A 16,852-nucleotide genomic window follows, 5' to 3' on the forward strand; every position below is an offset into this window, starting at 1 on the left:
TCCATGGGTTATACCTTGAGAATCCTTGTTCTAGCCAACACCATTTCTAAGCTCATCTCCTTTGCTTCATCTTCTTCCACCATCTCCAACTCTCAAGCAACCACAACAACCCAAAAACACATCTAAGCTTAGAAAACCTCATCTTAGAAAACAAGCCAACAAGGGAATATGGAGAAGAAGTGATGAAATCTTACCAAGTCTTGGACCTAAGCTTTTGGAAGATGAAGCTTCAAAGATGAAGGAGGATATATGAGAGAGAGATTCACGAGAGAGGGAGAAAGGGCTGCCAAGGGAGATGAAGAAAATGAGCAAGAGTAAGGGTAGAATAGTGTTCTTTTGTTGCTAGGGTTGAGGGGTAAAAATGTAATTGCTTGCTTTAAAATATCTCATCAAATGCTTTGTCTTGTAGGAATAGTCAAAGTTCACCTTATATCATGAACCAAGGCTGGAAAGAAGATTTTTGAATAACTTGGGGTCAAAATAGATTTTCTAAAAGATAGTTCTAATTAAACATGTCGAGGAAATCTTTCCTTATTTACTGTACATTTAATTCATGAAATATATCGAGGAAATGTATGTCAGTAACCTTTCCTTCTTTACAACACATTGAGTTAATGAAATATGTCGAGGAAATGTATGTCAATAATCTTTTCCTCTTTATTAAAACATGTTTAGTTCATGAAATATGTCGGGAAAATGAATGTCAATAATCTTTCCCTGTTTATTAAAACCGGTTTAGTTCATGAAATATGTGGAGAAAATATATATGTTAGTAATATTTCCCTCTTTACAAAATGAAATATGCTAGTGAAAATGTATGTCAGTAATCTTTCCTTCTTTACTGTACATTTAGTTCAAGAAACATGTCGAGGAAATATATGTTAGTAACCTTTTTCCTCTTTACAGCACGTTTAGTTTATGAAATATGTCCCGAAAATGTTTGTCAGTAACCTTTGTATGTCAGTAATCTTTCTCTCTTTACAGCATGTTTAGTTCATAGAATATGTAGGGAATAAAATAATGTTTTCGATGTTGAGTCAGATTTTACATGAACGACATGCCAATCTGATACTATCCGAGGAAAAGCGAAGCGACATATCCACAAAGGGCAATGTATGTGTATTGTGTACGGATTGATCTAGGATGCGTATTCGTGGGCGACGGAGAAAGGTAAGTACAAGGCCGATTATATAGATGAATCACATGTGCTTTAATTACTTGTACTGCATGAGTGATGAATTTGTGTAGCATCGAGACTTGGTCCTTGGTCATTGTTTTCCACCCTTGTTATATTTCACACCAAGTTTTGCCATTTTGCTTTAATAACATACTTGTTGTGCTTTCGTAGTGTTTTTTTGTTTCATCCAGGTCATGCTCCATGGCTTTGTTTTCAACCTTTGTTGGGAAGTACAAGGATTTCAAGGTTAGTGGTTGCGCTGCCAACGTTTCGTTGCGTGCCGACCGATCCCCAGCTTCCCGACAGGCTCAACCAGGCTGAGCAACCAGCAAATTGCGACCATGGCATGGGTGTAGAAGAACCATAAGGGGTACGATTATTGTCAGAACTCCAATAGAGACCGCACCCAAACACTCGAGTGTTAGAAGTTCTTGAGATGGGCTCCAGTTGCCATGAATAGGGTGGTGGTGGGGGTGGGGGTCCTATAACTTGTGAAATATATGTGTAGTTTGTGTATATAATGAGTAGAAAAAATGACGGTCAAATGATAAGATACCAAAGCGGATGATTGACTCATTCCATACTAGAACTAATAGCAGGAAATCCTTTGATAACAAAGATTCTTATTTCTCAATGATATTCTACGATCAAGACAATTGGCTGAATCCCGGGAAACCATTTCACAGAAGTTCATTGATATCCTCTTTTTATAAAGAAAATCGATTTCGATTCTTAAATAATCCGCATCACTTTTACTTCTATTGTAACAAAAGTTTCTCTTTTTCCGTGGAAAAGGCTCGTAATAATAATTCATATTTTCTATATGGGCAATTTCTCAATATCTTGTTCCTTCGCAAGAAAAGATTTTCTTTGTGCGTTGGTAAAAAAAAACATGTTTTGGGGGGGGGGGGGGGGGGGGGGGGGAGAACTACTATTTCACCAATCGAGTCACAAGTATCTAACATATTCATACCTAATAATTTTCCACAAAGTGGTGACGAAAGGTATAACTTGGATAAATCTTTTCATTTTCTAAGTCAACCCGATCCATTCGTTCGTAGAGCTATTTATTCGATCGTAGATACTTCTGGAAACCCTCTAACAGAGGGACAAATTGTCAATTTTGAAAGAACTTATTGTCAACCTCTTTCATATATGAATCTATCTGATTCAGAAGGAAAGAACCTTCATGAGTGTCCCAATTTCAATTCAAATATAGGTTTGATTCACATTTTATGTTCTGAGACAGATTTCTCATCTAAAAAAAAGGAAAAAACAGAGTCTTTGTCTAAAGAAATGCGTTGGGGTTCAGAAAGGGCGGATATATACAACCTTTCAACGAGATAGTGCTTTTTCAATTCTCTAAAAAAATAGAATCTATTCCAAACATATATGCCAAGCTTCTTTACTTCGATAGGGTACAAATATCTAAATTCGATATTTTTAGATACTTTTTCAGACCTATTGTGAATATTAAGTAGCAGTGTATCCATTTTTCATGATATTATGGGTATATCGTGGCGAATTCTTCAGACAAAATTGTGGAAGATGCAATTTTTTCTCAGAAGTGAGTTCTCGAGTAAATGGTTACATAATCTTATGTCCAAAGAAATGATTCATCGAAATAAAAAGAATAAGTCGTCGTTGATATCGACACATCTGAGATCACCAAATGTTTGGGAATTCCTCTATTCAATCCTTTTCCTTGTTCTTGTTGCTGGATATCTCGTTCTTATACATATTTTCTTTGTTTCCCAGACCTTTAGTGAGTTACAGAAAGAGTTCGAAAAAGTCAAATCTTTGATGATTCCCTCATCAATGATTGAGATTGAGTTGCGAAAACTTCTAGATAAGTATCCTACGTCTGAATCAGATTCTTTTTGGTTAAAGAATCTCTTTCTATTTCCCATCAATCGAATCGATTTTTCTATAAATACGAGACATCTAAGTCATACAAGTAAAGAGATATATTCATTGATAAGAAAAAGAAAAAACGTGAACGTGGATTGGATTGATGATAAAATAGAATCCTGGGTTGCGAACAGGCCCATAATGGGTAGAAAAAAATGACGGTTTCAAATTTTTTAATCAAACGAATGGCTCAGATTGATCAGATTTTAATTTTTCCTTAAGATTTCCTAATTTATGCTTAATGAGTATGATTATCCGTTAATTTTTCCGTTAATTTCTGTTAGTTCACCGTTACCTGATTCATTGATTTTAATAAGAAAGGTCTTAGGTTCGAACCCCATCTCAATCAAAGTTGGCATAATTAGTACTCTATTTTACTCTTATTAAATTAAATTAAATAATAACTTAGTAGCTACAACAAAAAATAATACATATGCATTTCTTTAATTTATAATTATATGTCTACGATGTCTTTATTCAAAAAAAATTATTCATTATCAATAAATTAAATAAGAGAAATAATTTCATTAGTTATATTGTCTTTATTTTTCTCCAATATAAAAATTCTTTACATTCAAATTCATCAATTGATTATATTCGCTACATTGTCCCTACAATGTCTTTATTAAAAAAAAATATTCATTATCAATAAATTAATTAAGAGAAATAATTTTATTAGTTATATTGTCTTTATATTTCTCCAATGACAAAATTCTTTACATTCAAATTCATCAATTGATTATATTCACTACATTGTCTATTATCTTTTTTGTACACAATTTTTTAATTAAATATCAAAGTTATAATACAAAATAATGCTATATATTTATTTACCAAGTATTTTATTAATACCATGAAAAAATTTAAAAATATATAATTAATAAAGCCAATCATATTAACTACTTGAGGGATTTGTTGACAAAGAGAGTATTCAAATCAAACAACAAATTGAAGTGAAAACTACCTCGCAATGTCATTGTTTGACAATCAACAGTTAGCGATTAGCATTAGCGGACTTGACCAGCGAATTATATCAACGGTTGGTAAAAAGATATTTGAAAAAATTAGATGTTTAGATTAACATGTAAAATGACCTAAAAGTATACATATATTTAATAATAATAATAATAATAATAATAATAATAATAATAATAATAATAATAATAATAATAATAATAATAATTGTTTTAAAAAAATAAAAAATATAAAAAATATAATTAAGCCAATCATATTAAATACTTGGGGGATTTATTGACAAAAAGAGTATTCAAATCACACAACAAATTGAAGTAGGAAACTACCTTGCAATGTCCTTGTTTGGCAATCAGCCGTTAGCATATTAACTACATGAGTGATTTATTGACAAAAAGAGTATTCAAATCACAAAACAAATTGAAGTGGGAAACTACCTCGCAATGTCTTTGTTTGGCAATTAGCAATTAGCTCTTCAATATTAGTATATATTTAATATTTTATGCCCTAAATTTTATTTGCTCTCCCTTATGTCTCATATTTGGTTTCAACCATACCTATACTTTTATTTTATTGACAATTATATTCAATCCTGACTATATTATCTTGCATTTGTAAACTTAGAATTACCTATTTAAATACGCAAATTCAACATTTAATTATCTATGCATGAACAATTCCAATATAATCTTGTCATATACTTTAAAGTACTTATTTAAAAAAAAAAACATTGGGCAATGCGCGTAAAAAAACTAGTGTGTATATATATATATATATATATATATATATATATATATATATATATATATATATATATATATATATATATGTATGTATGTATATGTATATGTATATGGAAAATGCTACACATACTCTAAGGAGTATAACTTTGGTTATGTGTACATATTTTATTAGATAAAAAATAAATCAATAGAAATAGTGGTCCTTTTTTATTTTTTATTTTTAAATTTAGGTGATCCAAACTTTATCGGACTAATTCTAAGTCCACAAGACCCCGCCCCTAGAGTCACCTTCTATCATCTTTGGACGCTTTTCTCATTCACATTTCTAGTGGGATTCAAAACCCACACTACCGCCTCCCATTATGACCCCAAAAAAAAGGATAAAAATGTAATCGCACAAAACAGAAGGGGAGAATGCGAAATTGAATCGATTTCGGTTCAAATTTTTTTATTATTATTATTTAATCAATTATTATATGATATTTCATTATGAAGTATAAAATGGGAGTATAGGTAATATTGCTTTATATATATATATATATATATATATATATATATATATATATATATATATACACACACTGTTGTGATTAAAATAAAATAATAATAAAAAAAAACAAGGAAAATGGGAGAAAATTTTCGATCATTATGCTGTGGAACCGTGTCCATAATTACAGAACTATATGTTCATAATTATGTTTACAACTCTATGTTCATAATTATAGAACTATATGTTCATAATTATAGAACTATATATTCATAATTATGAACAGTTTTAAAATCGTGTCCAACAGGACCGATTTTTTTATTTTGGTGGCCCTGTTCTTGTACATAAATGGGGCCCAACCAAAAGCATAAGTCAATCTTTAAAACCACCATAAATATATGATTCTTTTATTTATTGTAATTTACGTTTTTCACATTCAGATTCATATTTTCTAATGAAGGCCCTATGCTGTTGGGCTGCTTGCACAGTCCAAAATCCGACCTTGGTGTCCACCTTGCAAGGTGGACACGATTCCACAGCATAATTTGTTAACCAACAAATGGGCTCAGCCAGGAAACCTAATTGGGCCGAAACATTCCACTATTACGTGTAAAAGCCAAACCCAAACAACACAAGCAGGCAAATTATATCGTGGACCATGGCACATAATGGATTATGCACCGACTTTCTAAACGACATTGTTTTGTGTAATAAAAAGAAACGACACTCGTTTCGCGCCATTCCGTAAAAAGTAACTCTGTTATTTAGTTTCATTTTGTATACACTGCAGTTTCAGTTCAACACAGCTATAGTTTCATTTCGATATAACTACAGTTTCATTCGATATTTTGAGAACGAAGAATTAATTCATTAAATCAGACATTTCATTCGATATTTATACACTCAAATATGTGAAAATGTTATTTAATTTTATTTTATATACACAATAAACTATAGTTTCATTAAAACACAACTACATGATCATTTCGATATAACTACAGCTTCATTGCACAATATACACTCAAATATGTGAAATGTTATTTAATTTCATTTTATATACACTGCAGTTTCATTTCAACACAACTACAGTATCATTTTGATATAACTACAATTTCGCTGGGTAATATACACTCAAATATGTGAAATTGTTATTCAATTTCATTTTGCATACACTGCTGTTTCATTTCAACACAAATACAGTTTCATTTCATTTCAATTGCATTTTAACTTGATAATATAAAAACAATACGTGAGGTACTGTCAGTTTAGATACATTGTAGTTTCAGTTGGTAATTAATACAATAAACATGCGCGCTTCGTTAACTGTAACGTCGAGCCGTTTTTGGACCCCGGTGCACAAGCAATAGTTATGCCATGGACCTGGCTCCACCTTGCAAGGTGGACCTAGGTCCAAAATGATGCAATTTGCGCATGTGAAAATAACGGTGTTGTTAGTGGCACCGTTTCCGTAGCTAATGTTTTTTTTTAAAAAAAAATATTATTGAAAGCAACTCAACGAGTAAATATTCAGTTCTGTAATTGGGAATATACAGTTTTTTAATTGTGAATATAGAGTTATGAAATTATGAATATAGAGTGATGAAATTGTAAATATAGAGTTCTAGCTCCGTCCCTGCACCTTACAAGGTGGACCCTGGTCCATGGTATAACAACAGTCCACCGGTTGAGAGGGAAATCATTCTGTGGACCATATTTTGTATACCATAAAATAATGTATATTTAATGCAAAAATAATATATATTCAGTATATTAAAAATGTATTTTTTGTTATGGTCGACATAATGAACCATGGTCCATACAATAATTTGCCTTGAGAGGGTCAGTCCGCCATATTCTTTTACAGCACGTTTGGTTCACGGAATGAATTTTGAGGTAATAGGAATGCTATTCCAAAAGGAATGGAATAGACAAGGAATAGAATAGAAATTGTATTCTATTGTTTGGTTCGCAGAAGGAATATACTTTAGGAATTATATTACAGTGTTTGGTTGATTTAAGGAATAGAAATGAATATGTTTTAAAAGACATAAATACCCTTATAAAAATATGTGCTGGTGGCGATGGTGGTGGTGGTGGCGCGGTGGTGGTGGCGATGGTGGTGGCGATGGTAGTGATGGTGGTGGTGCTGGGGTGGTAGTGGTGGTAGTGGTGGTGGTGGTGCTGGGGTGGTAGTGGTGGTGGTGGCGGTGGCAGTGGTGGGGGCGATGGTGGTGGTGGTGACGGTGGTGGTGGTGGTGGTGGCGGTGGCAATGGTGGGGGCGACGGTGGTGGTGGTGACGGTTGTGGCAGTGGTGGTGGGGGCGGCGACCGTAGTGGTGGTGGTGGCAGTGGCAGTGGTGGGGGCGACGGTGGTGGTGGTGACGGTTGTGGCAGTGGTGGTGGGGGCGGCGACGGTTGTGGCAGTGGTGGTGGTGGTGGCGGTGGTGCTGCTGGGTGGTGGTTCTGGTGGCGGTGGTGGTGGTGGTGGCGGCGGCGATGGTGGTGATGGTGGTAGTGGCAGTGGCGGTGGCCGTAGTGGTGGTGGTGGCGGTGGCAGCGGTGGGGGCGGCGACGGTTGTGGCGATGGTGTTGGTGGTGGCGGCGGCGGTGATGGTGGTGGTGGCGGCAGCGATGGTGGTGGTGGTGGTGGCGGTGGCGGCGATGGTGGTGGCGGTGGTGGCGGCAGCAACGACGGTGATGGTAGTGGTGGCGACGACGGTGGTGAAATAGGATAAATTTATATATAGGATAAAAAAATTAGGTTAAAGAAAGGGGTAAAAAAGAAAATAGATTCTAAAATCTATTCCTGAGCGTTCAGTAATTGGCTAATACCAGGGGGGGCCCTAGTAATAGCTATTACCTTATTTGAGGTAATAGGCTATTACCTGGAATATTATTCCTGGTAATAGAAATGGTTACCAAACAAAAGAATAGGTCTATTACTGGGAATGCTATGCCATTCCCGGCCAATCGTTATATCCTACACCACGGCGCACATAGCACTGTGCGCCGCGCGCCTCCCAAAACGACGTCGTTTTGGGGTCGTGTTGGGAGGCGCGGTAGGAAGTTGCTGAGATTATGTGTATTCATTCACAACGTTATGTGTATTCGTTCACAACGTTATGTGTATTGGTTCATACAGTTATGTGTATTTTTTATACAATTATGTACATTATTTTTATACAATTATGTACATCCGAATCATAAAATTTATGTGTATTATGTTAAGAGTTGATGTGTATTATGTTAAAAGTTTATGTTTATTATGTATTATGTTAGATTATGTGTATTATCTTTTAAAAAGAGTATGTATATTTTGTTATAACATTATGTGTATTCATGTATAACATTATGTGTATTCAAGTATAACATTATGTACATTCTTGAACAACGAATTTTTTTTTAAAGAAAAGCCTACTGCCATTCACTGGGGCGGGAAATTTCAAAAAAAAATAATAATTAAAACGACGTCGTTTTGCATCTGGGCGCATAGTGCAATGTACGCCGTGGTGTAGGATATAAATTGCCATTCCCAGCCTATTCCGTGAACCAAACGGGCCATTAGAAAATTATATTGAATTGAAAATTAATAAAGACAATAAAATAATTTTCATACTCGGTATTTTTTACAAAGGAAGGGAGATACCCATACAATCTATGCCTACACCAAGGCTTGAAACCTAGACCTCCCACATAGGGGAGCCATCCAATACCAGTGGACCACAAGCCACTTGGTTCATACTCTGTATTTTAAACAAACATTAATCAAAGTTTAAAAACTCAAAGTGATACTTTAAATAAAAATAATCAATAATAATAATAATAATAATAATAATAATAATAATAATTATTATTATTATTATTATTATTATTATTATTATTTGCACCCGTGCGATGCACTGTTATAAATAATAATTATAATAATATAATTAAACAATATAACATAATAATAAAAAATGAAGAAAATTTATATAGAGTAAATTATTTAATAACAATTAACATTGAAATTGTATTACACATTATTAAAAAAAAAAAAATTAGTAAACAACATTTTTAATCGTACTCATAGATTGTCCATTATTCCTAAAAATCAAAATTTTTAATACCCTTGAATTACTTACTCTTCAAAGTACAACATATATTTGATCATAATTAAAGACAGACTTTCTCAAAACAAACTCACGCGTGATATAGAAAAATGCTAAATATAGTATAAAATTATATTAATTTAATTCAAGAAAGTTTATACAATAATGTTAAATACAATATAAACAAAATATATGAATATAATTCATATTATTTTTCAATATAAAACAAACTTAACCAATAAATAGATAATGACAAGTGATGAAAATCATATTGTGATGCCTTATAATAATTCATTAGCAAAGAAAGTTCACGCTGTTTAATATTCTATCCTATCATACTAATTATTTATTAATTTGCTATTTTTTGTTGTAATCAATTAAGCATATGATGATATATTAGTATGATGCTATTCTCAATCCTAATAAGAAGTAAACTAACATTTTCTTATTAATAAGAAAATCATCTCAAATAAATACTCACACTATTAATTATAGTTGAATGTGTATACCTTAATCAAATATAGCATTTGATCAAAATGGACAGTCCATCAGCCCATCAAATATACCCGGCCCATTATGTTTGTATATATATATATATATAGGGTAGAGTTCAGTGAGAAGTGTGTTTGCACACATTTAATGCGCGTTCGCACACACTTAATCTAATCTAGACCATTAAAAAATATTAGATGGATACACATGATGTGTTCTCACGTTCTCACCTAAGCACATGTTCTCATATGATCCTAACTCTCTCTCTCTCTCTCTCTCTCTCTCTCTCTCTCTCTCTCTCTCTATATATATATATATATATATATATATATATTGAAAGGTTCTCGTGCGGTGAATGCTTCCCGTGAGGATGTGCGGTGAATTAATGTGCGTGAGATTTGTGCTAAATGTGCGTGAGTGTTGTGCTTAATGTGCCTGAGATTTGTACTTAATGTGCGTGAATGTGTAAAATGCAGCAGAAAATATTGATGTCAGCTTCTTCTCCATCCCCAGTAGCCATTTGCCCCCTCCCTGATGATGATGATGCGGAGGCGAGCTATGGTGATTAAAAATTATAGGAATAATACAACAGAAATCCACACTTAGCTGCTGTGCAAATTTTACTATGCATGCGTCATTTATATAAACATTCAACTGCACTGAAGGTAGCTGATAATCCAGAATCCATGGCCAAATTGAAAGAAGAAGTAACAAGAAGCTTGGGCGTTAATGTGCGTGAGTTTCTGTTCTGCTTCCTTCTGAGCTCATAATTCTGAAATACGCATGCACATTAAGCACAAATCTCACGCACATTAAACATAATACTCAGGCACATTAAGTACAAAACTCACGCATATTAACATGACGCACATTAAGTACAAATCTCAGGCACATTGAGTACAAATCGCACGCACATTAAGTATAAACCTCACGCACATTAATCCACCACACATCCGCACGGGAAGCAACAAATGCACCTGATCCCTTCCCTATATATATATATATATATATATATATATATATATATATATATATATATATATATATATATATATATATATATATATATATATAGGTAGAGGATCAAATGAGGTCATGTTTCTATGTGAGGTTTGTGGTCAAATAATGATCCTTGATTTTAGTTAGATCTATGGCTATTAATTTTTGGTTTATATTTAGGGGGATTTTATTTATGTGTTGCCGCCTCTTTAGGTGGAGTGTTTTTAGTCTTTGTATTTTTTTCCTTCCTTTAGTTATTTATTTTATTTTGGGTGATTGCATGATTGTAGTTGGCTTAAATATGGTAATTAAGATTTTTTTGATTCCCTGAGTTATTTACCGTGTCTTTTTATATTGAGCGCCTAGTTCACTGGTTTTTGTTGTCTTGCTTTGTGTTTTGTCAGACACTACTGTCTCTTAGTTATCACTGGGTTTTTTTCCGCGGTTGGTGCTATGGATTCTCCAGGTGTGTATTTTTGTTGTCTCCAATATTTATTCATTGTTCATCGTTAATTGGTGTTCGAATATATATTTCTTTTGTGCATCGTTGTTTCTGTTTTTTGTGTTTAGTTATGTATTTGTTTTTAAGATTGTCGTTGTGGGGGTTGTGGGTTATTAGTATTCATATGTATGTATTTTTATGCACTCTTTTTGTTGTGCGTAATATTTTTTAATATTAATATACGGTTTTTTTTTTGGGGGAGGGGGGGGGGGGGGGGGCGATAAAGATGTGTACCGTGTGTGTTGTTAATATTCTCTATTTTAATTTTGTCATTTTGATTAGTTTTCCATCTTTTCATACGGGGTTGTTGCTTTCAACGATTTAGTTGGTTATTACAATTCGTTTGTGTTTATTTTATTTATTTATTTATTTTTTGTTTTTTTTTTGTTTGTTTTTTTTTTTTTTTTTGTTTTATAGATATGTATACTGTGTTTGATATTGGTATTTATTTTTAAAAATTCAGTTTCGTTATTGACTGTTGCGTTTAGTTTTTGTGTACCTTGTTGTCGTTTTTTTAGTATTTGGTGCGATAGGTGGTTTTTTACGCCAGGTGCATGTATGAGAGTTGACAGTGTGCAAATGGAGTATTTTTTTCCCTTTTTTTTTCGGTTTGTTGTGCCTTTTTGTTGCATGTTTGTATGCTTGTTTTGTGCGTAGTTGGCTCTAGTTTTTATTTAGGTTAGTTTTGCTTTTTTTTTTTGTTTTGTTTTTTTTTTTTTTTTTTTTTTTTTTGCATTTCGGTGCTGTAGACTTTTTTTTTACGTTGTGTGCATGCGTTGGGGGTTTCATTGTGCGTGGGTTGATTTTTTTTTTTCCCTTTTTTGGGTTTTTTGGGTATGTTTTTGCATTTTTGTTAATGTTTTCTAGTCTTGTTTTGTATCTAGTTCGTTTTGGTTTTTAGTTACATTTTTTCCTCATTCTAAATTGTGCAATTTACCATGTTACTTTGTGCAACCCGTGTGTAACAAATTATGTTTCCAACTATAGTTTGTGCACTCCCACATTTGATTAGTGTGCAACCAGTACCTATATCCCCTATATCTGCAACAATTAATTGTGCACTACCACTTCTTGTAAGACTGCAAGCAGCCCCCTTGTACATTGTGTGCAACTAGTTCCTTTCATTAGTTTGTCAATATTCTAAACTGTGCAGGTTGCCAATATATGTTTTTGGTTGATACTTTTCTTTTTGCTCTGTACATGTATGGGGGGTTTCATTGTGCTGACAGTGTGTTTTTTCCCTTGTTTTGGGCATGTTGTGCATTTTTGTAATACATTTTTAATCATGTTTTTTACCTAGTTTTTTGGGTTGGATGGTTGTGCAGTTCGGTCGAGTTCTCAACAGGCTTGTGTCATGGACATGTCTCCCGATGGGATGAAGTATTGGAATCCTTCTTGTGATGAGGTTGTTAGTGACGTTGATATTCGTCCCCCTCATCTCTCTAATAACAAGGGTTGTGGCAAACGTATCAAAAGTACGAGGGAATTAGCTGTTGAGAAGTCGAAACGTCGTCAGCGACAATGCCACACATGTGACGAGTATGGCCATAATAGCCGTACTTGCCCCATGCGCTAAGAGAAAAATTAAGCTTGCTTTTGCATTGGAATTATTATTTGAGTCAGACTTTCATTTATTTATTTTTGTTTTAAGTTTTCTGCCCGTGTGGTGACTTTAGTCGTTTTGTTTTGTTTGAATAAATGTTTGGAGTTTTTTCTTTAAGTTTTATTTTCCATGTTATGTTAGTGTTTTGGTTAAATTTCATGATTTCGCAACTTGTTTTACCACCGTCGCACTTAATTTTCTGGGCACTATACTGGTCTTGCACAATATATTGTGGGTTCGTTGCACACTCCACATACACATAACTTTAATCCTGCCACTGTCTCGCATTTTCACCAATTGCTAATGGTTAGTTACTTTTGCACCAAGATACAGAGTTACGTTGGACTAGCCAGTCAATTTACAGGCCTCATTTGTTTGGCTCTTAAATTACAAATTGTGTTTATGTAGTTACGTACCTAATAGATTTTCGTATATCTATTTCGTTATTTCGGTGCACCGTTTCTTAACTATCATGTGCACTTCTTTTTAAATCGTTTTTACCCTTTTTGCCTATATTATAGCTCTACCACCTACGACTGCAATTGCAGTGTTGTATTCATCATACTTGCACATTCTAGAGGTGGGGTTAATACTAGATGCACATTCAAGTGCAGAGTCTTTGCACAATTCCTGAATAATGAATTAATTGCATTTCTTTAAGCTTCAACTTTGCACATTCCAGTTTTGGGAATTACTGCTGTTTGCACTTTCGAATAAGTAGTCGTTGCATGAGTTATAAACGATGTATAAATTGCATTTCTATAACCTTCCTATTTGCACATTCCATCTTTGGGGCTTATTCTGATTGCACATTCAAGTACGCATTCGGTGCACATATCCTAATTAATAACTACCTATTTGTCGATTTTAAAATATTGCATCTTCCCATATTTGGGGTTCTATTAAGACATAGTCAGTAGCGCGTTGCATGTTTGTGAACCTAATGTTGGGAAAAATATTCGCACAACACCATTCAGTACTAATCCCCTTTTCTCGCAATGTATTCGCCGCCCTCACCCACCGCCGGTAGTCCTTGTCAGTAGCCCTAATCCACACCCACCACCGGTCATTTTTTCAATACCCAAAAAATACTGTAATTTGCACATACACAGAGCATTTGAACATGCACAATCTCAAAAATTAGTCAAAAAATGGAATGCACATACACAGAGCATTGGACGGCTTCTCCTGCAGAGGCTGAAACCGTTTAACTGTAATCTGTTGTATCATGATTGCCTCAAGAGGGAGCCGGAGTTGGAGAAGGAAATATGTGCAAAATTTGAGGAAGATCTTGATGCCATGCTGTCAAAATGTGACGTAGTTGTCATCAACATGCCTCTCACTGATAAAACCAGAGGGATGTTCGACACAAATAGAATTGCAAAGATGAAGAAGGGAGTTCTTATAGTGAACAACGCCCGCGGAGCAATCATGGACACTCAAGCAGTTGTTGATGCCTGTTCCAGTGGCCACATTGCTGGTTATAGTGGCGATGTTTGGAACCCACAGCAAGCTCCCAAGGATCACCCATAGAGATATATGCCAAACCAAACAATGACCCCTCATATTTCTGGAACTACCATTGATGGACAGTTGCGCTATGCTGCGGGAGTTAAGGACATGCTGGACAAGTACTTTAAGGGCGAAGAGTTTCCTGCACAAAACTACATTGTCAACGATGGAAAACTGGCAAGCCAATACAGATAAATCGCTTCTACTACTTCCCTGGAGTATTGATCAAGTGTTTAGCAATACAAGTGTAATAAATCGATCATTTTAAAGAGTTTAGGTTTTGCTACCAAAATCAGTTGTGTTTGTGTGTTTCGTACTTTCGTGATGAATAAATGAAGAAAGAAGTTTGTATTCAAAAAAAAAAAAAAAAAGTTTGTGTAAAAAATCAAAACCATAAACAACTATTGGCTTACCGAGTTTGGTTGATGCCTCCAGAGATGCACGCCTTTTACTCCTTCTCGCACTTCCGTCCGCCATTATTCTCGGCTCTGTTCTATACCCCACTGCTTAAACAAGTTGTCATTTGAGCTCTCGGGTTCGCCGTTCGTCAATGTGCACTGCGGACAACCTTCTAGATCTTTCGTTTGTTAAACCCTACGCGTTACTCCCATCATTTTCGCTTATTCCTTTTATTAATTGCACAATTAATTTGCATTTTTACTCTTTTACCCCTTCTATTGATTACTGATAATCTTATAACCCAAAAGTCCGCACGGTTTAATATAATTGTTGTGCAATCTGGTCCTTTAATTCCCTTGATCTGATGGTTACAATTTGACCACAATCCTCACCTAATACCATGGCCTCACTTGAACCTCACCCTATATATATATATATATATATATATATATATATATATATATATATATATATATATATATATATATATATATATATTGACGGTAAATATGTTATCGGAAATATATTATTGGAATAACGCAGTGTAAAAGAATGAGAATAGTTGTATTGCCAAGTGTTTTAGTACAAAATAGTCAACGTGTCCTCCCAAGCTGAGGGGAGCATCTACTTATACCAGGGTGCTAACGGTAACAACACGGGACATAAATGGGGAGCTAAGCCTTTAATTTTCTCTCATCAATGGTGGCTTCAATGGCAATAAAGGTGACACCAGTTGGAATTCTGTCCGTTGGAGTTCTGTCCGTTGGGTTTCCATGTGGTGCCGGGTCAAATATGGCACCGGGTCAAATGCCCACTTATGATCTGGGTCGGGTGCCAGCCCTATTATCTTGTCACCCCCTGGTATAAGTAGATGCTCCCCTCAGCTTGGGAGGACATGTTGACTATTTTGTACTAAAACACTTGGCGATACAACTATTGTGACTCTTTTACATTGCGTTACTCTAATATTATTACTACCGGTAACATTTTTACCGTCATTGGTGCTTTCATTGAGAGCCTGAGTCCCACACTCAAGCAGGTGATGACACACACAACTCATTCCTCTTTCAACAGCAAGCTTGAAAGAATGGTGTCCCGCAGCTCCCACGGTTCCCGCAACGTGAACAATGGCAATGCATCAGGTGACCTCCGGGACCAACTCACCAATAATCACGGAGGGGACCTCCGAGAACAACTCAACAACGGGAGGCCCGGGGACCTTCGAGACCAACTCAACAATGGAGGGGACCTTCGAGACCAACTCAACAATGGAGGGGCGAACCAAGCCGTGAACCTCCAGGCGACCGCCAATGTCATTCAGCAAGCAGTGACAGCGACGCTAAATCAGGTGGCTGTGGGACTGTAAGGCCAAGTGCCCCCGCCGTGGCCCCAGGAAATAGGGGTAGAGACCTAAAGAAGTGGACCGACCAGACGACAACCAGGCCCTTCCCAATCTGCACCAGAACGATTGGGATAGAGAGCGCCTATGCGGCAAAAATTAGGATCACGGGCCGAGGGGTCCTCTACCAGAGGCCCTCGCCAACACGAAAACAGAGAAGCCGAGAGATCACCCACAGAGGAGGTGGGCGAGTCTCGGGAGCCGACCCCACGCTGACGCGTTGATGAGTCGGCCCTACGTCGACACTTGGAGGAGCGACGCGCTGATGAGCGGGTTCCACACCGACACTTGGATGGACGGCACGTCGATGAACTAGCCCCACGCCGGCACCCTGACGAGTCAGCCCTGGTCGAGAGGCTGCAGAGAAGAATCGAGGAGTTAGCAAGAAGGGTGGAGGCACGGGAGCAGTCGCCGGAACCCGAGGTACGGATGGCAGCACCATTCTCCCCAAGCATTATGGACGTACCTTTACTGAGGGGCTTTAGGTTGCCCGCCATCAAGGAGTACACGGGGGCCACTGACCCACGTGTCCACATGACGAGGTACAAGGCTACTATGGTAATGATCG

General features: G+C 35.8%; 1 protein-coding gene across 1 annotated transcript; it reads left to right on the plus strand.

Annotated features, from left to right (window-relative positions):
- Window positions 1–1,111: 1,111 nt before the first annotated feature.
- LOC109183329 (formate dehydrogenase, mitochondrial-like) lies at window positions 1,112–14,507 on the plus strand. Its single transcript, XM_019333414.1, has 4 exons — window positions 1,112–1,170; window positions 1,369–1,423; window positions 12,672–12,776; window positions 14,145–14,507. The coding sequence occupies exons 1-4, from the start codon at window positions 1,112–1,114 to the stop codon at window positions 14,505–14,507; spliced, it is 582 nt and encodes a 193-aa protein (XP_019188959.1).
- Window positions 14,508–16,852: the final 2,345 nt, after the last annotated feature.

Source organism: Ipomoea nil, unplaced genomic scaffold (genome assembly GCF_001879475.1).
Source record: "Ipomoea nil cultivar Tokyo-kokei standard unplaced genomic scaffold, Asagao_1.1 scaffold1110, whole genome shotgun sequence".
Classification (NCBI taxonomy): domain Eukaryota; kingdom Viridiplantae; phylum Streptophyta; class Magnoliopsida; order Solanales; family Convolvulaceae; genus Ipomoea; species Ipomoea nil.